The sequence below is a fragment of the Podarcis muralis genome, chromosome 2 (genome assembly GCF_964188315.1).
Source record: "Podarcis muralis chromosome 2, rPodMur119.hap1.1, whole genome shotgun sequence".
Lineage (NCBI taxonomy): Eukaryota > Metazoa > Chordata > Lepidosauria > Squamata > Lacertidae > Podarcis > Podarcis muralis.
Window position 1 is genome coordinate 13,615,923 of NC_135656.1, and position 25,378 is coordinate 13,641,300.

The 25,378-nt window shown below is 45.6% G+C and overlaps 1 protein-coding gene and 1 long non-coding RNA gene across 2 annotated transcripts; both read left to right on the top strand.

The window, feature by feature from the left end:
* The first annotated feature begins 1,977 nt into the window (after window positions 1-1,977).
* LOC114590288 (claudin-34-like) lies at window positions 1,978-10,179 on the top strand. The gene is made up of 3 exons (XM_077920081.1): window positions 1,978-3,065; window positions 8,027-8,119; window positions 10,124-10,179. The coding sequence occupies exons 1-3, from the start codon at window positions 2,108-2,110 to the stop codon at window positions 10,177-10,179; spliced, it is 1,107 nt and encodes a 368-aa protein (XP_077776207.1). The 5' UTR covers window positions 1,978-2,107.
* Window positions 10,180-14,212: 4,033 nt separating this feature from the next.
* LOC114589726 (uncharacterized) lies at window positions 14,213-16,159 on the top strand. Its single transcript, XR_003704765.2, has 2 exons — window positions 14,213-14,367; window positions 15,451-16,159. It is a non-coding gene; the product is annotated as an uncharacterized LOC114589726 (long non-coding RNA).
* Window positions 16,160-25,378: the final 9,219 nt, after the last annotated feature.

Below are 25,378 nucleotides of genomic sequence, written 5' to 3' on the forward strand. Positions count from 1 at the left end.
CCATTGCACACCTTGACTTGCATGAAACCTCCTCTCTCTTATTTGCTCAGTGAACCAGGCGGGGAGAAGGAGGAATGAAGGAAAACAGAAATCCGGCCTGAGAACGGTGGTCCCTGTGAAGAGAATGGCCAAGATCTCCTCAGGTGAGGATGAAAGGGGAGGCAGGGAAAAGCAAAGAGCCCCTGAAAACATCCCCCCACTCGGGAAGAACTTGTCAGCCAAACCCCTGCACGGAAGTGTATCTGCAGGAAGACGGTCAGCACTTTTCTATTGGATGGGTGTCACTGAGCAGAATTTTCAGTGGAGATGGTGTATCCGGATTAAGTGGGGGAAACAGAACGGGAGAGCATTTGGGTGTGGAGGATGTCATGCAGATACAGAACTGGACTTGCGTCTTTGACAGGGTGAGCTCGGGTTGGTCGGTCCCTGCTCCTGCCAACCTAGCAGTTCCAAACCACGTCAAAGTGCAAGTAGATAAATAGGTACCGCTCCGGCGGGACGGTAAACGGCGTTTCTGTGCGCTGCTCTGGTTTCGCCAGAAGCGGCTTAGTCTTGCTGGCCACATGACCCGGAAAAATTGTCTGTGGACCAACGTCAGCTCCCTTGGCCAGTAAAGCTAATGAGTGGCGCAACCCCAGAGCTATGACTGGACTTAACTGTCAGGGGTCCTTTACCTTTACCTTTTTAAAAGCACTGCACACTGCCATGCGATGTGAAAGTGCTTCATCTTATCAATGGTCACAACTCCTGAAATGAATGGATGGCTCCAATGCTCCATTTGCTGCCTTCCTTCAAACATTAACATTTGTGTATGTTCTAAGATGTTTCAAATAGTCAAAAAGATGACAGCTTTTAATTCCTCTGAATTTGATATCTACTTTAGATTTTTAAAGGCTGGCTCCCAAAGTTATTTCAGGTGAAACAGATGGATTTAGGCCCATTGCTTGGCCGAATGTTATTCACACACACACACACACACACACACTTCAGTGGAAACTGCATGCAGCTGAGCAGCTCACATTCGGAGCATCAACACAGAAAGGAACAGGAAGGAAGCAACACAAATATTTTGACTGAAGTGTCTTAGGAAAGCGATTTTAAATCATGGGCACCTAGGTTCTGAAAATGATGTTGCCCGTATTGGTGTGAGTGATGGGGTCCCATGGCACAAATTTCATGTAATCCCAGTGCAAAGGAAAAGAGCTAAGATCTTCTCCCTTACTATAATGTCCAAACAGGATGGGATGGGGAAGAAGGATAGGTTTGTAAGGAGTCTTCAATAATTTTGCCAAGGAGATTTTTATTGTTCAGGGCCTCATGCTATTAGCCTTTCTTGTACATGGAGATCCTTTATGAAATGCATTCAGGACCATCAAACAAATCTGTACTGAGATACACACATCACCATTTTTACTGCTGGAACTGCTCTGAATCTGACTTCAGGAAGAACGTGTTTTAACTGCACAGTGTCCTGGAATAGACACTCTGCATTGGGAAAGAAGGGAACTGAGTTCCCTCCCATTTTCCACTTTCCTGATGTTCCAAATGACCAGTACTTTGGAGTTATGATTTGTGGTGTTGTCAGGATTCTAACTGGCCTGTAACTGACCTGAGAATTCTGCAGAGCAGTTGCTGCTGTGGCTGGCCGGCTGCTCAGGCGAACGTCAGCTCAGTGGCCAACAGCTCAGTCTTCTTGAGGCTCAGGGACACCTAGCAAATATCTGCTCTGTTCCTGGCACGCTAGACTCTAGCTGAGGAAGGCATTTCACGTAAGTTTATGGATTAAACATTCCTCACTCTGCCATAGCTGAGTTTATGCTCGGTGGAACAGGATAGCTGCAGTAGCAGATAGCAGGACAGCGAAACATGAGCAGCTTCCAGCCATTTTCACAGCAACAGTGCAAGAGTATATTAAATCAGTAGCAGTTTGCTGGAAGAAAGTATGTGTGGATCAGATGTCTATACCTAACCGGGGGGGGGGGGAGAGAGAGCAGGGGAACTCTTTCTTTTGCTGCTTCTTTCTGTGCATGGAAGGATGTCCTTCAATGACTAGACCTGCTTGTTATTCCCTCTCTCACTGCATCTTGTCTTCTCTTTTGTTTCCAGGATGTCTTCCAAGGTCTCCCCTGCTCCCCTCCTCTCCAAACCCCCCCTGCGGGTGAAAGAAGGCTCCCTGGTAGTCAGATGGCTGAGATTTGTGTCCGGTCTCCAGTTGGGTGCATTCCTGATGGATATTATGGCCTGGATGATGTGCATTGCCTCAATAGCCATTGTCAACTGGCGAGTGTGGCGTGTAGAAAACATAAAGGGAATTGGATCTGGAAACATCTGGATCGGAATCTGGAAGGTCTGTTTTTTGAAAGACCCTTCGAACGACGGAAACTATTATTACCATTGTGAAGAGCTCCATGAACAACATCCAAACCTCCCGAGGGAAATTTTTATTGCTCAGGACCTAATGGCCTTAGCTGCCATTATGAATTCAGCGGCCCTTGGAATACAGTCATTTGCCCTCTGCAATGTGTTGGAGGCCAGAAAACATAAGGATTTTCTCTCAACCTTTTTTGGGCTTGGAGCTCTGCTGAACTTACCAGCAGGGATACTCATCCTGATTTCCGTGATATGGAACATGTCTGCTGTCTTACAAAATGGGGGAATTGACTTCCCTGAAACATTTGAATTGCCTCAAATTCCCAGCGAGCAGCATATTGGACCTTCTATTTATCTAGGCTATATCGCTGCAGGTTTCCAGCTGCTGAGTGCAGCATTTGTTGGGATGGAGAGATGTTGCATCAGCACCACCGCAACAGATACATCTCAAATAGAAACTGTAGTGGTGGTTACGCCAGGAAGTGCAGTGAAAAGCGAGAGTCTTACTACTTGTTCAAAGTGTGGTTCTCTGCTGGACCTGGTAATTCAAGAGAAATCCTCCGCAGTGGAGATGGAGGAAACCCATGCGGAAGATCTTGTCAAATCCTGCGCAGTTGAGATGGAGGAAGGCTGTGCAAGTGATCTTGTCATTCCAGAGGAATCCCGCATAGTTGAGATGGAGGAAAGCTGTGCAAGTGATCTTGTCATTCCAGTGGAATCCTGCACAGTTGAGATGGAGGAAAGCTATGCAAGTGATCTTGTCATTCCAGTGGAATCCTGCACAGTTGAGATGGAGGAAAGCTATGCAAGTGATCTTGTCATTCCAGTGGAATCCTGCATAGTTGAGATGGAGGAAAGCTATGCAAGTGGTCTTGTCATTCCAGTGGAATCCTGCACAGTTGAAATGGAGGAAAGCTGTTCGAGTGATCTTGTCATTCCAGAGGAATCCTGCGCAGTGGAGATGGAGGAAAGCCATAACCCAAAGGTTACCTGAAGGACATAAAAGGCCACCTGATGTCCCCAAACATACGATTATACATGTGATTCCCTACAACAGGGAGTCGTAAACTATCAGATGCAGATCCACGCAGATCTCTCCATACACGCTTAGATCTGCGTGGATCAGGACTTCAGGGATTTTGGGACTTCTGGTGGGCTTTGATGTCCTTCAGGTGAGGAGGCCTCTTGCTTATGATTTTTTTTTAGTATTTATTTATTTATTTATTAAAGATTTTGTTGATTTACAAAAGTGTGCAATGTCTCTCTCTCATGTTTTTCCCCCCATGTAACATTTTTACAAATCATTTTACTTTGTTGAGACATTAGGAAGTAAAGGGGAAAGAGGTGGAGGGGGGGAAAGATGGGTGGGGTCGGGTGGCCTAGGGTGTGGTTATTCCTTTGTAGTCGGCTGTGGTGGTCTTTGTTTTCATGTGTGAGTGGGGTGGGTGGGTGTTTTGGATCAGCAACAAATCTACTTATTCCAAGACCTCCCTTAAAGCAGTAGTGGATCACCATGAAGAAGGCGCCACCACTGAGAAGGCCTCTGCCTGGTTCCCCGTAACTTGGCTGCTCCCAGAGATGGGGGGGTCATATTTTTCCCCTTGATTTCCCCCTCTGAAAACTAGGTGCGCCCTATGGTCAGGTGCGCCCTATAGAGCAAAAAATACCGTAATAATAATTTAGTTAGACCCCGCCCATCCGGCTGGGTTTTCCCCTCTTTTAATTCTAATAACGCATTAAAGTTCTGATATAAAAATGGTTTGTCCTGGAATATCAGTTCTGGGAGGGGGGAAGAGCTAAGTGCCTTCATGCCCTGCCTGGAAGCTTCCTTGAATCATCCGTCCGGTTTTTGTGGACATCAGTGCATTGGACTAGAATGGGCTATCGGTCTGTTTGCATGACCCTAAGTAATTGTAAGGTTGGGTAACTTGCGATCTGAACAGCAGTGCCATATCCTAGAAAGTCAAACATATTTTCTGTTTCTTTGGAATTAAGCCTTCCTTATAATAAGATACATTCTCCCCAAATCGCAGTCTCCCTCTGACCTCATCTGCCACAGTCCACAAAAGTCTGGGTGTCTTTTTCTGTCAACCTTGTGCTTTCCAAACAACTGGCCTCCTCCCAAACCGTAGTGCTTATATACTGGGATGGATCTCGTACACGGAAAACCACAAAAAGAATTCATTTCCGCAGCATCTGTTAACAGCCCCCCCCCCAATCTCTGAAAATTCCAAAGAGCTCAATATGGTTTCCAGAACCCTGAGAAAGCTGCAGTTCCCAACACCTTTAACAAACTACAGTTCCCAGGATTCTTGGTGGGGGCGCCTTAAAAGTTCACAGTCCTAAAAAGAAAGCTGGTTTAAGCAGGAATATAGGTCCCCAATTAAGGGCTGCTTCAAGCAGGAAGGTGGAGAGGCAGTGTGGCCTAGTGGTTAGACTGCCAAACTAGGACCTGGGAGGCCACTCGGCTATGAAGCCACATCTAAAAGAGCATAGAAATAAAGAAGACCGTGAAATGATACAAACATGACCCCCACTTTGCAGCCTCCTTTGAACAGATGTGAGGAGGCTCGGTGTGCCATCCTGCCCAGGGCCGGGCGATATCTGGTTTTCAACGTCAGCCGATGAGCGGGGCTTAAATTCTGCTCAGTTGGGCAGGATTCCAAGCAAACCCCTTCCTGATTCAGAAGCGGGTTCGTCTGGATCTATCTCCTAAACAGTCCCCCTTTTTTGTTTTAGCAGGGGAATCCAGTCTCATTCAGGCAGGGGGCTGCCTTGAATTTCCTGCTGAAACCCCCAAGTTGTCCAACTCTCTTTTAGCAGAAATCCCATCCTAATTGAGGAAGGGGGTTTGCATTAGAAGTGGGACGGGCGGGGAGGGGGAATAGTTTCTAGCAGCAGTACCTCCCCAGGTGTTTTGAGGACCTATTAGTAATTGATTGATTTTCTATATAATCCTTTTGCAAACAGATCTTTTTAAAAAAAGAAACACAGTAAGCCACACATTTCCTGCAAATTATCCCCCATGACCATTGCAAAGCTCACAATAATAACAGTAATAGCAGCGTATTGGACCTTAACTCTGCATAGGAAGGAAACAGGGGTGGGCTGTCTAAAATAATTGTGCCCAGAAAACGGTGGTGGTGGACAGGAGGGAGAGAGTGGGGTGAAATGGTGAAAAAAATCTGACGTTCTGCAATTCACTCAAAAATGGTGCCAAACTGTTGCAAACGATCCCCTGACAGGTTTTTCGGTGGAAACAGATGGGTTTTTATCATTGAAACAGAATTAGCCCTTGAGGTCTGAACAACTTTTTTTTTGAAAAAATCCCTAAGCCGCGCGGTCACAATTTCAGCAAAAATCTGAGTTTCTGCAATTCATTCAAAAATGGTGCCAAACTGTTGCAAACGATCCCCTGACAGGTTTTTCGGTGGAAACAGATGGGTTTTTATCATTGAAAAAGAATTAGCCCTTGAGGTCTGAACAACTTTTTTTTGTAAAAATCCCTAAGCTGCTCGGTCACAATTTCAGCAAAAATCTGACGTTCTGCAATTCACTCAAAAATGGTGCCAAACTGTTGCAAACGATGCCCTGACAGGTTTTTCGGTGGAAACAGATGGGTTTTTATCATTGAAACAGAATTAGCCCTTGAGGTCTGAACAACTTTTTTTGGAAAAAAATCCCTAAGCCGCGCGGTCACAATTTCAGCAAAAATCTGAGTTTCTGCAATTCACTCAAAAATGGTGCCAAACTGTTGCAAACGATCCCCTGACAGGTTTTTCGGTGGAAACAGATGGGTTTTTATCATTGAAACAGAATTAGCCCGCAAGGTCTGAACAACTTTTTTTTTGAAAAAATCCCTAAGCAGCGCGGTCACAATTTCAGCAAAAATCTGACGTTCTGCAATTCACTCAAAAATGGTGCCAAAATGTTGCAAATGCTCCCCTGAAAGCTTTTTCGGTGGAAACAGAAGCGTTTCTATCATCGGGAAAAGAATTAGCCGTCGACGTCTGAACTTGCGGAAAAACTTTTTTTTGAAAATTTTCCTAAGCCGCGCGGTCATAATTTCAGCAAAAATCTGACGTTCTGCAATTCACTCAAAAATGGTGCCAAACTCTTGCAAAGGATCCCCTGAAAGGTTTTTTGGTGGAAACAGATGGGTTTTTATCATTGAAACAGAATTAGCCTCGACGTCTGAACAACTTTTTTTTGAAAAAAATCCCTAAGCCGCGTGGTCACAGTTTCAGCAAAAATCTGACTTTCTGCAATTCAGTCAAAAATGGTGCCAAAATGTTGCAACTGCTCCCCTGAAACCTTTTTCGGTGGAAACAGGTGGGTTTTTATCATCGGAAACAGAATTAGCCGTCGACGTCTGAACCTGCGGAAAAACAATTTTTTAAAAAAAATCCCTAAGCCGCGCGGTCACAATTTCAGGAAAAATCTTACATTCTGCAATTCACTAAAAAAATGGTGTCAAACTGTTGCAAATGCTCCCCTGAAAGGTTTTTCGGCGGAAGCAGAAGGGTTTCTCTCCTCGGAAACAGAATTAGCCCTCGACATCTGAAGTTGCGGAAAAACTTTTTTTAAAAAGAGAGAGATATTTGTTCTGAAATCCACTGAGGAGGCACGTGTTTATGTTATTTTAAGAACCCAACTCATAATCTTTGTTTCTTTTGATTTTTGCCATCCTATATATTCTTGACTTGCGCAATTAACTTATCCTCCCATCTATTTTCATTATATAAAAATAAATTATCTGCTTAATCTCGTAAATTCCAATTATGGGTGATTGGTTAGTTAGTTCTTCATGGAAATCTTGAAGCTGTGTGCAGGAGGAAGTTGGGTGGGAAAAGGGATGAGGCTCCTTTAAATGGAGAGAGAGAGAGAGAGAGAGAGAGAGAGAGAGAGAGAGAGAGAGAGAGAGAGAAGCAGAACTGTCTCCAAAGAACCAAAAAGGTCACATTTTCTCATGGGCATTTTTCTTTTTGCACAACAAGGGAGAGAAAGGAAACTTTGGCCAATCTCAGAGCCAGAGAATATGGGGCATCTGTGGCCCTCCAGGCTGTTATAGACTGCAATGGGGGGCAGTGTGGTTTAGTGGTTAGAGCACTGGACTGGGACTGGATGTTTCGAATCATGCCCCACAGCCAGGCCATGTTCCTCTGGCCTCAGGAGGAGCCTCTTTTGTGGGGCTAGCGAGTCGGGGCCTAGGCCACGTGGAAAGGGTCTAGCAGGGTGCGGCCTTCACGCCCACAGCCAGGCAAATTTATTTCATACCACACCATACGGCAGCCATTTTTTGCCATCCACCATGGCAGCCATCTTCTGTTTTGCTATGTTCTCATTGGTAGCCAATTGGTGGACTGGCCCATGTAGCACTTTCCCAAAATTGGTCTGGCTCCATATAAGGCAGCTTCCTCTGTTCTTATCATATGAAATACCCCACTTTGTATATTAATAGGAGCACAGGATGTTCTGCATATATATCCTAAAAGGGGGGGGGGGGCGAATCTCATGAGCGATATGTTCAAATGTGTTTTTCCGCTTGGGGGGCTGCTGCGTCGCTTGTTCCTGAACCTTTTCTTCCTTCCCAATGCCCTGAAGATCCATTGCACACCTTGACTTGCATGAAACCTCCTCTCTCTTATTTGCTCAGTGAACCAGGCGGGGAGAAGGAGGAATGAAGGAAAACAGAAATCCGGCCTGAGAAGGGAGGTCCCTGTCAAGAGAATGGCTAAGATCTCCTCAGGTGAGGATGAAAGGGGAGGCAGGGAAAAGCAAAGAGCCCCTGAAAACACCCCCCCACTCGGGAAGAACTTGTCGGCCAAACCCCTGCACGGAAGTGTATCTGCAGGAAGACGGTCAGCACTTTTCTATTGGATGGGTGTCACTGAGCAGAGTTTTCAGTGGAGATGGTGTATCCGGATTAAGTGGGGGAAACAGACGGGAGAGCATTTGGGTGTGGAGGATGTCATGCAGATACAGAACTGGACTTGCGTCTTTGACGGGGTGAGCTCCCGTTGCTCGGTCCCTGCTCCTGCCAACCTAGCAGTTCCAAACCACGTCAAAGTGCAAGTAGATAAATAGGTACAGCTCCAGCGGGACGGTAAACGGCGTTTCTGTGCGCTGCTCTGGTTTCGCCAGAAGCGGCTTAGTCTTGCTGGCCACATGACCCGGAAAAATTGTCTGTGGCCCAACGTCAGCTCCCTCGGCCAGTAAAGCCAATGAGTGGCGCAACCCCAGAGCCGTGACTGGACTTAACTGTCAGGGGTCCTTTACCTTTACCTTTTTAAAAGCACTGCACACTGCCATGCGATGTGAAAGTGCTTCATCTTATCAATGGTCACAACTCCTGAAATGAATGGATGGCTCCAATGCTCCATTTGCTGCCTTCCTTCAAACATTAACATTTGTGTATGTTCTAAGATGTTTCAAATAGTCAAAAAGATGACAGCTTTTAATTCCTCTGAATTTGATATCTACTTTAGATTTTTAAAGGCTGGCTCCCAAAGTTATTTCAGGTGAAATAGATGGATTTAGGCCCATTGCTTGGCCGAATGTTAATCACACACACACACACACACACACACACACACACTTCAGTGGAAACTGCATGCAGCTGAGCAGCTCACATTCGGAGCATCAACACAGAAAGAAACAGGAAGGAAGCAACACAAATATTTTGACTGAAGTGTCTTAGGAAAGCGATTTTAAATCATGGGCACCTAGGTTCTGAAAATGGTGTTGCCCGTATTGGTGTGAGTGATGGGGTCCCATGGCACAAATTTCATGTAATCCCAGTGCAAAGGAAAAGAGCTAAGATCTTCTCCCTTACTATAATGTCCAAACAGGATGGGATGGGGAAGAAGGATAGGTTTGTAAGGAGTCTTCAATAATTTTGCCAAGGCAATTCTTATTGTTCAGGGCCTCATGCTATTAGCCTTTCTTGTACATGGAGATCCTTTATGAAATGCATTCAGGACCATCAAACAAATCTGTACTGAGATACACACATCACCATTTTTACTGCTGGAACTGCTCTGAATCTGACTTCAGGAAGAACGTGTTTTAACTGCACAGTGTCCTGGAATAGACAGTCTGCATTGGGAAAGAAGGGAACTGAGTTCCCTCCCATTTTCCACTTTCCTGATGTTCCAAATGACCAGTACCTTGGAGTTATGATTTGTGTTGTTGTCAGGATTCTAACTGGCCTGTAACTGACTTAAGAATTCTGCAGAGCAGTTGCTGCTGTGGCTGGCCGGCTGCTCAGGCGAACGTCAGCTCAGTGGCCAACAGCTCAGTCTTCTTGAGGCTCAGGGACACCTAGCAAATACCTGCTCTGTTCCTGGCACGCTAGACTCTAGCTGAGGAAGGCATTTCACGTAAGTTTATGGATTAAACATTCCTCACTATGCCATAGCTGAGTTTATGCTCGGTGGAGCAGGATAGCTGCAGTAGCAGATAGCAGGACAGCGAAACATGAGCGGCTCCCATCATTCACAACAGGTTGCTGAGGTTCTGGCCATTTTCACAGCAACAGTGCAAGAGTATATTAAATCAGTAGCAGTTTGCTGGAAGAAAGTATGTGTGGCTCAGATGTCTATACCTAACCGGGGGGGGGGGGGGGGAGAGAGAGAACAGGGGAACTCTTTCTTTTGCTGCTTCTTTCTGCGCATGGAAGGATGTCCTTCAATGACTAGACCTGCTTGTTATTCCCTCTCTCACTGCATCTTGTCTTCTCTTTTGTTTCCAGGATGTCTTCCAAGGTCTCCCCTGCTCCCCTCCTCTCCAAACCCCCCCTGCGGGTGAAAGAAGGCTACCTGGTAGTCAGATGGCTGAGATTAGTGCCCTGCTTCCCATTGTGTGCATTCCTGATGGATATTATGGCCTGGATGACGTGCATTGCCTCAATAGCCATTGTCAACTGGCGAGTGTGGCGTGTAGAAAACATAAAGGGAATTGGATCTGGAAACATCTGGATCGGAATCTGGAAGGTCTGTTTTTTGAAAGACCCTTCGAACGACGGAAACTATTATTACCATTGTGAAGAGCTCCATGAACAACATCCAAACCTCCCGAGGGAAATTTTTATTGCTCAGGACCTAATGGCCTTAGCTGCCATTATGAATTCAGCGGCCCTTGGATTGCAGTTATTTGCCCTCTGCAATGTGTTGGAGGCCAGAAAACATAAGGATTTTCTCTCAACCTTTTTTGGGCTTGGAGCTCTGCTGAACTTACCAGCAGGGATACTCATCCTGATTTCCGTGATATGGAACATGTCTGCTGTCTTACAAAATGGGGGAATTGACTTCCCTGAAACTTTTGAATTGCCTCAAATTCCCAGCGAGCAGCATATTGGGCCTTCTATTTATCTAGGCTATATCGCTGCAGGTTTCCAGCTGCTGAGTGCAGCATTTGTTGGGATGGAGAGATGTTGCACCAGGACCACCGCAACAGATACATCTCAAATAGAAACTATAGTGGTGATTACCCCAGGAAGTGCGGTGAAAAGCGAGAGTCTAACTATTTGTTCAAAGTGTGGTTCTCTGCTAGACCTGGTAATTCAAGAGAAATCCTCCGCAGTGGAGATGGAGGAAACCCATGCGGAAGATCTTGTCAAATCCTGCGCAGTTGAGGTGGAGGAAGGCTGTGCAAGTGATCTTGTCATTCCAGAGGAATCCTGCACAGTTGAGATTGAGGAAAGCTGTGCAAGTGATCTTGTCATTCGAAAGGAATCCTGCATAGTTGAGATTGAGGAAAGCTGTTCAAGTGATCTTGTCATTCCAGAGGAATCCTGCGCAGTGGAGATGGAGGAAAGCCCTACACCCAAAGGTTACCTGAAGGACATCAAAGGCCACCTGATGTCCCCAAACATACAATTATACATGTGATTCCCTAGAACAGGGAGTCGTAAACTATCAGATGCAGATCCACGCAGATCTCTCCATACACACATTGATCTGCGTGGATCAGTACTTCAGGGATTTTGGGACTTCAGGTGGGCTTTGATGTACTTCAGGTGAGGAGGCCTCTTTTTTATGATTTTTTTTTTTTAGTATTTATTCATTAAAGATTTTGTTGATTTACAAAAGTGTGCAATGTCTCTCTCTCATGTTTCCCCCCCATGTAACATTTTTACAAATCACTTTCATTTGTTGAGACATTGGGAAGGAAAGGGGAAAGAGGTGGAGGGGGGGAAAGATGGGTGGGGTCGGGTGGCCTAGGGTGTGGTTATTCATTTGTAGTTGGCTGTGGTGGTCTTTGTTTTCATGTGTGAGTGGGGTGGGTGGGTGTTTTGGATCAGCAACAAATCTACTTATTCCAAGACCTCCCTTAAAGCAGTAGTGGATCACCATGAAGAAGGCGCCACCACTGAGAAGGCCTCTGCCTGGTTCCCCGTAACTTGGCTGCTCCCAGAGATGGGGGGGGTGTCATATTTTTTCCCTTGATTTCCCCCTCTGAAAACTAGGTGCGCCCTATGGTCAGGTGCGCCCTATAGAGCGAAAAACACCGTAATAGTAATTTAGTTAGACCCCGCCCATCCGGCTGGGTTTTCCCCTCTTTTAATTCTAATAGCGCATTAAAGTTCTGATATAAAAACGGTTTGTCCTGGAATATCAGTTCTGGGAGGGGGGAAGAGCTAAGTGCCTTCATGCCCTGCCTGGAAGCTTCCTTGAATCACCCGTCCGGTTTTTGGGGACATCAGTGCATTGGACTAGAATGGGCTATCGGTCTGTTTGCATGACCCTAAGTAATTGTGAGGTTGGGTAACTTGCGATCTGAACAGCAGTGCCATTTCCTAGAAAGTCAAACATCTTTTCTGTTTCTGTGGAATGAAGCTTTCCTTAGAATAAGATACATTCTCCCCAAATCGCAGTCTCCCTCTGACCTCATCTGCCACAGTCCACAAAAGTCTGGGTGTCTTTTTCTGTCGACCTTGTGCTTTCCAAACAACTGGCCTGCTCCCAAACCGTAGTGCTTATATACTGGGATGGATCTCGTACACGGAAAACCACAAGAAGAATTCATTTCCGCAGCATCTGTTAACAGCCCCCCCCCGCCCCAATCTCTGATAATTCTAAAGAGCTCAATATGGTTTCCAGAACACTGAGAAAGCTGCAGTTCCCAGCACCTTTAACAAACTACAGTTCCCAGATTCTTGGTGGGGGCGCCTTAAATGTACAGTGCAGCTACCAGTGTTGCAAAGCAAAGTTCACAGTCCTAAAAAGAAAGCTGGTTTAAGCAGGAATATAGGTCCCCAATTAAGGGCTGCTTCAAGCAGGAAGGTGGAGAGGCAGTGCGGCCTAGTGGTTAGACTGCCAAACTAGGACCTGGGAGGCACCGGGACTCAAACCCCCCACTTGGCTATGAAGCCACATCTAAAATAGCATAGAAATAAAGAAGACCGTGAAATGATACAAACATGACCCCCGCTTTGCAGCCTCCTTTGAACAGATGTGAGGAGGCTCGGTGTACCATCCTGCCCAGGGCCAGGCGATATCTGGTTTTCAACGTCAGCCGATGAGCGGGGCTTAAATTCTGCTCAGTTGGGCGGGATTCCAAGCAAACGGGAGGGGACGGGAGGGGAGGGGGAATAGTTTCTAGCAGAAGTACCTGCCCAGGTGTTTTGAGGACCTATTAGTAATTGATTGATTGATTTTCTATAAATACCTTTTGCAAACATCTTTTTAAAAAAAGAAACACAGTATGCCACACATTTCCTGCAAATTATCCCCCATGACCATTGCAAAGCTCACAATAATAACAGTCATAACAGCGTATTGGACCTTAACTCTGCATAGGAAGGAAACAGGGGTGGGCTGTCTAAAATATTTGTGCCCAGAAAAGGGTGGTGGTGGACAGGAGTGGTTTAGGAGAGAGAGAGTGACCCCTCCCTTCCTCCTGCTTAATCTGCAGCTTACATTTGATGTGAAATGTGCTTTTCTTAAAAAACCAAAAAGCCAGCCACAGGGACAGTCTAAAAGGAACAATATTTGGGGGGGGGGAGTGGGGAGGTAGCTCCGTTAGAGGTTCCACACTGGTAAGGAAAATTCCGGGTTGGGAGACTACTCAACAGCCCAGCTTGTCGGGGTACAGGTCCCCCCGCAGGTCCATGTGGTCAGTAAAAGAAGGAAATTCCAGCAAGCAAGCAATTTGGAGCAAAACAGCAGTCAGTAGCCTCAGAGCCTTTATTGTTGCGCAACAGGTTCAACAGCAGCCAGTGAACCCAGAGCATGGGGCCACATTGACTTTGAAAACTTTCCCACCATATGTCAGAATATAGTTTGCACAGCATCATCAATACATCATTGCTACATCACTAACATGTCACAAAAGGGGAGGGTTACACAAGATGAGCAGAGGCAGCTATGGAGAGCACGAGGCTGGAATGTCAGGATGACGAAGGAGGATTTCCAAGACCATGAGGATCAAAGACTGAGGGGGAAGTGTCTGGATGATACTGTGGAGCCAGACTGGCAGGATGACAGAGTGGAGAGGCTAAGGGAGAAGTGGGGAAATGCCGTAGGTGGGAACTTCAGGCAGAAGCACACCAGCGAGGGCAAAGCTGGCTGGGAGTAGGGGAGGATAGCTTGGAAGGGGAAGGCGGGGAGATTGGAAGACAGAGTTCCCAGGATGAAAGGCAGCGGATGAGGGGTGTAGTGGCGTTGGTGAGAACTTGAATTGCTGAGTTTCTCTTTGTGTTTTGAATCTAACCTTATTTTTCAAATCTACTCCTTACCCTTCCTTTCACTAATGGTAACTTAGCCAAAATATGCAACACTTTCAATGGTATAAAATGTCTGCAGAAACATGAACTCTGCACATGCACAGAGGCTGTCAGCTTAAAAACAAAAAGAGAAAAGGGGGGAGAAAGGAGGTTTGGAGAGAGAGGACTGCAGGGATTGTGTACAATTCGAAACCATTGAGGGAGATCAGCTTTATGTATCCTTTGCTCATTGCCAAGTTCTTTTCTAACATACCAAGTGCTTTTCACAGGTGGGTTTTTTGTGTGTTTTTTTTACACTTATCCTAAGTTATAAATATTCTGTTTTCATTTACTAATCAGTTTTTCCATGTTGTTTATGAAATGGATCGCGGCACAACCAACATTGTTTGGAGAGTGGTATTTGTTTACCTTTTTTACTTTACTTCTTATTAATTTTGTTATTGTGCCTAGTTCAAGGTACCTGCACCACAACTTTGAATTGTCATTCATTTTTTTCTTGGTATGAATTCGTTTTTCCATATTTTGCTATTACATCAAGAAACATTCTTTGATTTTCATTTAGGATGTTTATTGTTAGAATGCCAAAACAGAGAAGCTTCAGGTTACTTAAAGACTGTGTTTTTAAACATTTATTTATGTTTGGTTCCTCATAGATCAAGTTCCTTTCATTTTGGGAATATGTGTGGCTTTGATAATATTTTTGTATTCTTTAATAATAATTCTTTTCAAAATATGATGTCTTTGTGTCAAGTCCGTTTTCATCTGAAAATGTAATTTTTAACTGGAAATCTAATTTCTTTATTTTTGTTGTTTATATTATAACCCTGGTCTTCCTGTACATGTGGAGTAACTAACTGAAGGAAATCAAACAAAATTAGAAGATAATTACAATAATTACCGTATTTTTCGCCCCATAGGACGCACCGGCCCATAGGACGCACCAAGTTTTTTGGGGGGGAAATAAAGAAAAAAAAATTATTTCCCCCCCAGGCGCTTGTGGGGCCGGCAGCGGGGAGAAGCGCTCTCCTCCCCGCCGCCCGCCTGCAGACCAGGTCCGGGGACAGCGGGATGGCGGCGTTCCGCCTCCCCGCTGTCCCCCGACCTTGTGCGGCTGGCGCTGCAGCTCTCCTGAAGCCTGGAGAGCGAGAGGGGTCGGTGCGCACCGACGCCTCTCGCTCTCCAGGCTTCAGCGAAAGCCTGCATTCGCCCCATAGGACGCACACACATTTCCCCTTCATTTTTGGAGGGGGAAAAGGTGCGTCCTATAGGGTGAAAAATACGGTATGTGGAAATGTGATAATAATGTTAAAATGATTAGCATGCTTAACAGGCTACAATTTTATTATTTGCAGCTAACCAAGATAACTCCAGGAGATTTTTTAGGGAGGGGCTTTTTACCCCTTCCTTCTTTTCTAATTCTGTCTTTTAAGTCCCTAAAAGGCCCTGCCCCCTACAGCATAACACTTCTATAGATGTTGTTGCAGACGCAATGATGGGGAACCCTAAGCCCAACTCCTCCTGACTACGAGACTATTTATTACCTACAGCAGCAGCAACAACAACAACAAAGACACAGGAGCTTGGCCACAACTCTTTCCTTTCAAAGGATAATGACTGAGATGGAGTGGGGCTAACGAAGGGGGGAGGAGTTGAATTGTAAGGGCATTTTTGTCACTTTTGAACCTCAAGACTGTGCTCCAGGATTGACAAGAAGATCACAATTGCCTCAAGATATGCAACTGATGTCTAATTAGTTTGTCGTGTATTACGTGTTATTTATGTAGGAATGTTGGAATATGTTTGACAGTGTGTTATTTCCACGGAAAGGAAAAGAATTTTTATGTGTAATTTTCTGGTTGTTGTTGTTTAATGTATAGTGTCTTATTGCTTACACCCCTGTGGAGGATTCTCATGCTTTCTAATGGTTCAGGCTATGGTGTAATCCACTCTTTAGATTTGATCACTGAAAAATATGGTATTTTGTTAGTTGCTCCTTGGGACTTTTTATCAACAAGTGCCTTTGAAATGTTTTAAATAAAAATTGAGGTGTACTTAACAGTATTCCCAGTAGAGGGCAGCAGTACATAACAACTGAAGTTGTCACATCCCTGGCCTCATGAGTCCTTCCTATTCATGTAAGTTTTTTATGATGAAGAATATACAAACAAGTACAGTGGTACCTCGGGTTAAGTACTTAATTCATTCCGGAGGTCCGTTCTTAACCTGAAACTATTCTTAACCTGAGGTACCACTTTAACTAATGGGGCCTTCCGCTGCTGCCGATTTCTGTTCTCATCCTGAAGCAAAGTTCTTAACCCGAGGTATTATTTCTGGGTTAGCAGAGTCTGTAACCTGAAGCGTATGGAACCCGAGGTACCACTGTAGAGCCATTTTCAGAAGGATGGATATGCTACTAAAGATTTACTCATAGCCAACAAGAGTTAAGAGTGAATCTCAGGTACTATCAAGGGTGCACCTGAAACATTTTGGAACCTTTTAGAAAGCATTGCACAAACGCTGATTATTAAAGCTTTTTTTTTTGGTCTTCGAAAGTGTGCATTGAACCACTGAACCTTCCTCATGCTAAGCTTACTGGAGGGTTGAAGGACTGTGAATTAGGCCTAATCCGATGTGTTAAGTTGCATGATACATCACAAGTGTTCTCCAATCAGCCCCCCCCCCCCAATTGAAATACTTGATTTTTTTCCCAGTTCTGGGATAGCTGCTTCCAATGATCAGGCAGGGCTCAAGGACAGGACTGGGTGGTCCAGGCAATGTTTCGTGAACTCCATGGCACTGAGAGCAGCATCAGAGAATCCAAACACAGCTGCATCTCCAGCCTTGTTGCTACGACACTTCTCATGTGTTGGCCAAGAGGGAAAAAACCGATTTATTTATTTATAGGGGTGCCCTTTAAATAGTTGGGAGCACCTAACAGCGCAGATGTTGCTGTGTTCCCAACCCCACCCAGCCCACGTGGCCAATGGTCAGGGTGATGGCAGTTGTAGGAAGGCAACAGGCACAGTCTCTCTGCAGTGCTTGATCGCAACACTAAACTCAGGCACAGCAGCTTGTAGCTTTCAACTGAATATTTGTAGGAGTCATAAGGCAGGACTTTTTTATTTGGGGGAGGCCTTCCTCCATTCCCATGCTGTCACTTGGAAGGTACTGGATGCAAAAGAAGAGAGGTATCATTTGTATGTACTTCTGGAGTCGAGATACCAATTCCTGATCATCTGAAAACCCAAAAGCATGAAGTTAAAAGGCAGAACTGCCAAGACATCGTTCAGAAGCCTCAAGTTCCACACCAGCTTCCTCGTGAGAAACTAAAAGGCACCGGGTGGCTACATCCATTGGTCCTGTGGCCTCACCTCTGCCTTATTTTCTACTCTGTCCTCAATTCTGTCTCCATGCTTTTATGCCTGTACTAAGCTCCCAGGTGGCTGCATATGGCCTCAATTTGAGAAATCATGATAAGGTATCCATTTGCTAAGAGATGGGAAAGTAGAGCTGTTAGGAGCTACAGCAAGGATCTTCTAAGAATGTATTCATCTTAACCCACTATTATTTCACACATCCAGGGAGAGACAGACCCAGTTTCTAAGCAGGGAAAGAATGAAAATTACCTTTTCCATTGAAATGGCAGAAAACAAATTTAGGCTGTACCAGATATAAAGGGAAATATATATACATAAAGGAAGAGAGAAAACCTGTTTCACACACATTGTTTCAAATGATCAAGGTACCCACTGACACTTTCTTCTTTTTAACCTTGACCGCAGCTAGTGTTTGTCAGCAGTTTAATTGACAGAACCCAAAGGCAGCTGTGGCAGAAAAACAGATCAAACCCTTATAGCAGAAAGCAATGGTTTTGTTTAGCTAGAATCCATTTGGCATTAACGTGCTAAAGTAACGCAAACCGGGCAACATGTCAACAGGCATGGCAGCTAATAACTAAAACTATGTTGAAGAATTTGGCTCGAATTTGGCAGGAGCTGTTGTTCCCTTTCCGTAGAGGTCAGTTCTGGCAAACCTACTGGGGAAGAAAGTCTCTTCCAGGGCCTCCCAGTGTTTTAAGCCTCGGCAGATGGCTTAGTTTCACCATTCTCCATCTACCTACCTAACACATTCCAAGCACCTGCTACAAACCCCATAGCTGCTCATATCAAAACAAGATCATTTGTCCACTTCTTCCCAGAGTTTGCAGGCACACCTGTGTGAACACGATATAACCCAATGGTCAAAACTCGGCAAGGGTTAAAAATCCTTCCCAACCCCTTATACCAGATTTGGGGGATCCAACTTTCCCAGCAACCCCCTCCTTCTGCATCCACAGGGTTCAAAATGGAAGCTGTCGCCTTGTCAACATCAGGGGTGACCACTGCTTCTTGCCCGACTTTTCTTCTTACAATTGCTTAGCTTACAGAGTAAATCTATACTAGCTATTTTTGCTCTCTCCCCATATAATTCCTCTGGGCTGTGGCTCAATGGCCGGACAAGGTTCGTGCAAAAGGACCCAGGTTCTCCAGCATCTCCAGGTAGGGTTGGCAAACACTACTGATATCCTGCATTGCAGGGCGTTGGACTAGGTGACCCTTGGGGTCCCTTCCAACTCTACAATTCTATGATCCTGGAGAGATGCTTTCAGTCAGTGGTGACTACTACACTGGGTAAAATAACCCAGTACTGTCTTACTCAGTTTAAGGCAGCTTCATAGGTTCCTTTGCTTTAAATAGGGCTTCCTTGCTTTTAACAGCAATTACCTGGGGTTGATTGTCGATTAAAATCCAAGTAACATTTCTCCCCACAAACCAAGTAGTCAGCTTATGCTACAAGCTGTCAGTTTATGCTAAGGTAAAGGTAAAGGGGCCCCTGACCATTAGGTCCAGTTGTGACCGACTCTGGGGTTGCGGCGCTCATCTCACTTTATTGACCGAGGGAGCCAGCGTACAGCTTCCGGGTCATGTGTCCAGCATGACTAAGCTGCTTCTGGCGAACCAGAGCAGCGCACGGAAACGCGTTTACCTTCCCGCCGGAGGTATACCTATTTATCTACTTGCACTTTGATGTGCTTTCGAACAGCTAGGTTGGCGGGAGCAGGGACTGAGCAATGGCAGCTCACCCCGTTGCGGGGATTTGAACCGCCAACCTTCTGATCGGCAAGTCCCAGGCTCTGTGGTTTAACCCACAGCGCCACCTGTGTCCCAGCGCCACCCGTGTCCCGTGCATACAAAATAGTATGCATGGGTTAAAACTGGATTTGCCGTGATAAAGGGGTACCTCCCGGCCTGCCCACCTCTCACCCCCGTTTAAAATAGCCCTGAATCCCTTACAGTGTCTTGTGGGTTAAGGAAGGAAGTGGTGATAAACAAGAGCTGGCTGGCTGTGACATGGCAGCAGTCATGCATTTTTCTACGCCCATGTCGTACCTGAGTATGTTACTAAGGAACCAAGCAGCTTTCTGAGAGGTTAATGCAAAAAAGGAACCAAGCAGCTTTGCAAAGTTTTCATGCAGGGTGCAACACACCTGAGTCGGAAGGAAGCTTGTAAAGGAGTCAGGAAAAAGGCAATTTATTAGTGCAGTCAACACAATTGAACAGCAAAACACAAAATGCGATCAGCAACTTGCGTACTGCCAGGAGACATAACAAACTCTATGGTACGTTTCAGAGCACAAGAGTGACAGCAGGACATCGAGGGGAGGTAAACAAGATGTGTTAGGAGAAAACAGTGAAGTCAGTTTCGCTCAAGATACAGTTATTAGGTTGGATTTAGCAGCTTTTTCAATTCCTGAGCAATAGGGACAGAGTTAGAAATTACTTCCAACCAGCATATTCCCCTTTCTAAACATGTCATTTATCACTGACATGTATACGAGCACAACCCATTCCATCCCTAAAACTGATCTGACTTTTGAAGCACATTCCAGGTGTTTTTAAATCATCACTTACAAAATTGAAGTACGAAGAAATGAACTGTAAAGTTACTTTTAAGTAGCAGCTCATACAGTTAACATTGTAAAGGCTTTTTATTGCTATCTTCCAGTAGATGGCGCCATCTACTGGAAACTGGGTGAAAGCGTAATGACCATTGTATGTGAAGGTAGAATTCACAAGTCAGTAAAGGGGCTCGTGCAGAACCTTAAAAAAATAAAAATAAAATAAATTAAACACTCAACCTGATTTACTTGCACAAAATTTATGTGGAGTTTAGATGATGCCAATTCTATTTAGCATTCATCCTGATTTGCTTCTGGGTTCCACCATCAGTAATTTACACTATACTTTTTAGTGCATTGCCCTGTCACTCCCCTAACTGCAAATAAGTCCTTTAAAAAGTGGATTTGTTGCACCAGAGTGCTTTAATTCTGCTTTAATTGGGCAAACATGCAACTGAATCGCTCCTGCAAAACACTGACCACAGTCCCTTCCTCTCAGACTTGGCCTGCCAATCGTGATTGAAAACTTATCGCTTTTGCCCTCCTGCTTTTGGCTTACGCCAATGACTTCAGGAGCTTGTCTTCACTCTTATTTCTTTCATGACTGAGATTTCCCAAGCAAAAGCATTAGCAATCAGAATAAGTGCTGCAAAATCTGAACTGTTACATAAAAACAAAACACCTTGAAGGAGCTCACTGCCCTTGCTTGTGAATTAACCTACATGCAGGGAGCGGCCTTCACGCCTCACAGTGGGGTGGTGTTCCTCCAGCCTCATGAGGAGCCTCTTCAGTGGGGCTGGTGAGAGTGGGCCTCGCCCTCCTAGGCCAGGTGGAAAGGGCCTTGTGGGGAGCGGCCTTCACGCCCCACAGCCAGGCAATTTTATTTCATACCACACCATATGGCAGCCATTTTGTGTTTTGCTAGGTTCTTGTTGGTAGCCAATTGGTGGACTGGCCCATGTAGCACTTTCCCAAAAAACCTCCTCTCTCTTATTTTCTCAGTGAACCAGGCGGGGAGAAGGAGGAATGAAGGAAAACAGAAATCCGGCCTGAGAAGGGAGGTCCCTGTCAAGAGAATGGCCAAGATCTCCTCAGGTGAGGATGAAAGGGGAGGCAGGGAAAAGCAAAGAGCCCCTGAAAACATCCCCCCACTCGGGAAGAACTTGTCGGCCAAACCCCTGCGCGGAAGTGTATCTGCAGGAAGACGGTCAGCACTTCTCTATTGGATGGGTGTCACTGAGCAGAGTTTTCAATGGAGATGGTGTATCCGGATTAAGTGGGGGAAACAGAACGGGAGAGCATTTGGGTGTGGAGGATGTCATGCAGATACAGAACTGGACTTGCGTCTTTGACAGGGTGAGCTCCCGTTGCTCAGTCCCAGCTCCTGCCAACCTAGCAGTTCCAAACCACGTCAAAGTGCAAGTAGATAAATAGGTACCACTCCGGCGGGACGGTAAACGGCGTTTCTGTGCGCTGCTCTGGTTTCGCCAGAAGCGGCTTAGTCTTGCTGGCCACATGACCCGGAAAAAATTGTCTGTGGACCAACGTCAGCTCCCTTGGCCAGTAAAGCCAATGAGTGGCGCAACCCCAGAGCCGTGACTGGACTTAACTGTCAGGGGTCCTTTACCTTTTTAAAAGCACTGCACACTGCCATGCGATGTGAAAGTGCTTCATCTTATCAATGGTCACAACTCCTGAAATGAATGGATGGCTCCAATGCTCCATTTCCTGCCTTCCTTCAAACATTAACATTTGTGTATGTTCTAAGATGTTTCAAATAGTCAAAAAGGTGACAGCTTTTAATTCCTCTGAATTTGATATCTACTTTAGATTTTTAAAGGCTGGCTCCCAAAGTTATTTCAGGTGAAATAGATGGATTTAGGCCCATTGCTTGGCCGAATGTTAATCACACACACACACACACACACACACACACACACACACACACACTTCAGTGGAAACTGCATGCAGCTGAGCAGCTCACATTCGGAGCATCAACACAGAAAGGAACAGGAAGGAAGCAACACAAATATTTTGACTGAAGTGTCTTAGGAAAGCGATTTTAAATCATGGGCACCTAGGTTCTGAAAATGATGTTGCCCGTATTGGTGTGAGTGATGGGGTCCCATGGCACAAATTTCATGTAATCCCAGTGCAAAGGAAAAGAGCTAAGATCTTCTCCCTTACTATAATGTCCAAACAGGATGGGATGGGGAAGAAGGATAGGTTTGTAAGGAGTCTTCAATAATTTTGCCAAGGCAATTCTTATTGTTCAGGGCCTCATGCTATTAGCCTTTCTTGTACATGGAGATCCTTTATGAAATGCATTCAGGACCATCAAACAAATCTGTACTGAGATACACACATCACCATTTTTACTGCTGGAACTGCTCTGAATCTGACTTCAGGAAGAACGTGTTTTAACTGCACAGTGTCCTGGAATAGACACTCTGCATTGGGAAAGAAGGGAACTGAGTTCCCTCCCATTTCCCACTTTCCTGATGTTCCAAATGACCAGTACCTTGGAGTTATGATTTGTGGTGTTGTCAGGATTCTAACTGGCCTGTAACTGACCTGAGAATTCTGCAGAGCAGTTGCTGCTGTGGCTGGCCGGCTGCTCAGGCGAACGTCAGCTCAGTGGCCAACAGCTCAGTCTTCTTGAGGCTCAGGAACACCTAGCAAATACCTGCTCTGTTCCTGGCACGCTAGACTCTAGCTGAGGAAGGCATTTCACGTAAGTTTATGGATTAAACATTCCTCACTCTGCCATAGCTGAGTTTATGCTCGGTGGAGCAGGATAGCTGCAGTAGCAGATAGCAGGACAGCGAAACATGAGCGGCTCCCATCATTCACAACAGGTTGCTGAGGTTCTGGCCATTTTCACAGCAACAGTGCAAGAGTATATTAAATCAGTAGCAGTTTGCTGGAAGAAAGTGTGTCTGGATCAGATGTCTATACCTAACCGGGGGGGGGGGGGGGAGAGAGAGCAGGGGAACTCTTTCTTTTGCTGCTTCTTTCTGTGCATGGAAGGATGTCCTTCAATGACTAGACCTGCTTGTTATTCCCTCTCTCACTGCATCTTGTCTTCTCTTTTGTTTCCAGGATGTCTTCCAAGGTCTCCCCTGCTCCCCTCCTCTCCAAACCCCCCCTGCGGGTGAAAGAAGGCTCCCTGGTAGTCAGATGGCTGAGATTAGTGCCCTGCTTCCCATTGTGTGCATTCCTGATGGATATTATGGCCTGGATGACGTGCATTGCCTCAATAGCCATTGTCAACTGGCGAGTGTGGCGTGTAGAAAACATAAAGGGAATTGGATCGGGAAACATCTGGATCGGAATCTGGAAGGTCTGTTTTTTGAAAGACCCTTCGAACGACGGAAACTATTATTACCATTGTGAAGAGCTCCATGAACAACATCCAAACCTCCCGAGGGAAATTTTTATTGCTCAGGACCTAATGGCCTTAGCTGCCATTATGAATTCAGCGGCCCTTGGAATACAGTTATTTGCCCTCTGCAATGTGTTGGAGGCCAGAAAACATAAGGATTTTCTCTCAACCTTTTTTGGGCTTGGAGCTCTGCTGAACTTACCAGCAGGGATACTCATCCTGATTTCCGTGATATGGAACATGTCTGCTGTCTTACAAAATGGGGGAATTGACTTCCCTGAAACTTTTGAATTGCCTCAAATTCCCAGCGAGCAGCATATTGGACCTTCTATTTATCTAGGCTATATCGCTGCAGGTTTCCAGCTGCTGAGTGCAGCATTTGTTGGGATGGAGAGATGTTGCATCAGGACCACCGCAACAGATACATCTCAAATAGAAACTGTGGTGGTGGTTACCCCAGGAAGTGCGGTGAAAAGCGAGAGTCTTACTACTTGTTCAAAGTGTGGTTCTCTGCTGGACCTGGTAATTCAAGAGAAATCCTCCGCAGTGGAGATGGAGGAAACCCATGCGGAAGATCTTGTCAAATCCTGCGCAGTTGAGGTGGAGGAAGGCTATGCAAGTGATCTTATCATTCCAGAGGAATCCTGCGCAGTTGAGATTGAGGAAAGCTGTGCAAGTGGTCTTGTCATTCCAGAGGAATCCTGCACAGTTGAGATGGAGGAAAGCTGTGCAAGTGATCTTGTCATTCCCGAGGAATCCTGCATAGTTGAGATGGAGGAAAGCTGTTCAAGTGATCTTGTCATTCCCGAGGAATCCTGCGCAGTGGAGATGGAGGAAAGCCCTACACCCAAAGGTTACCTGAAGGACATCAAAGGCCACCTGATGTCCTCAAACATACGATTATACATGTGATTCCCTAGAACAGGGAGTCGTAAACTATCAGATGCAGATCCACGCAGATCGCTCCATACACGCATAGATCTGCGTGGATCAGGACTTCGGGAATTTGGGACTTCAGGTGGGCTTTGATGTACTTCAGGTGAGGAGGCCTCTTTTTTATGATTTTTTTTTTGTATTTATTTATTCATTAAAGATTTTGTTGATTTACAAAAGTGTGCAATGTCTCTCTCTCATGTTTCCCCCCCCCCCCCCCCATGTAACATTTTTACAAATCACTTTCATTTGTTGAGACATTGGGAAGGAAAGGGGAAAGAGGTGGAGGGGGGGAAAGATGGGTGGGGTCGGGTGGCCTAGGGTGTGGTTATTCATTTGTAGTTGGCTGTGGTGGTCTTTGTTTTCATGTGTGAGTGGGGTGGGTGGGTGTTTTGGATCAGCAACAAATCTACTTATTCCAAGACCTCCCTTAAAGCAGTAGTGGATCACCATGAAGAAGGCGCCACCACTGAGAAGGCCTCTGCCTGCTTCCCTGTAACTTGGCTACTCCCAGAGATGGGGGGGGGGGTGTCATATTTTTTCCCTTGATTTCCCCCTTTGAAAACTAGGTGCGCCCTATGGTCAGGTGAGCCCTATAGAGTGAAAAACACCGTAATAATAATTTAGTTAGACCCCGCCCATCCAGCTGGGTTTTCCCCTCTTTTAATTCTAATAGCGCATTAGAGTTCTGATATAAAAAAGGTTTGTCCTGGAATATCAGTTCTGGGAGGGGGGAAGAGCTAAGTGCCTTCATGCCCTGCCTGGAAGCTTCCTTGAATCATCCGTCCGGTTTTTGGGGACATCAGTGCATTGGACTAGAATGGGCTATCGGTCTGTTTGCATGACCCTAAGTAATTGTGAGGTTGGGTAACTTGCGATCTGAACAGCAGTGCCATTTCCTAGAAAGTCAAACATCTTTTCTGTTCCTTTGGAATTAAGCTTTCCTTAGAATAATATACATTCTCCCCAAATCGCAGTCTCCCTCTGTCCTCATCTGCCACAGTCCACAAAAGACTGGGTGTCT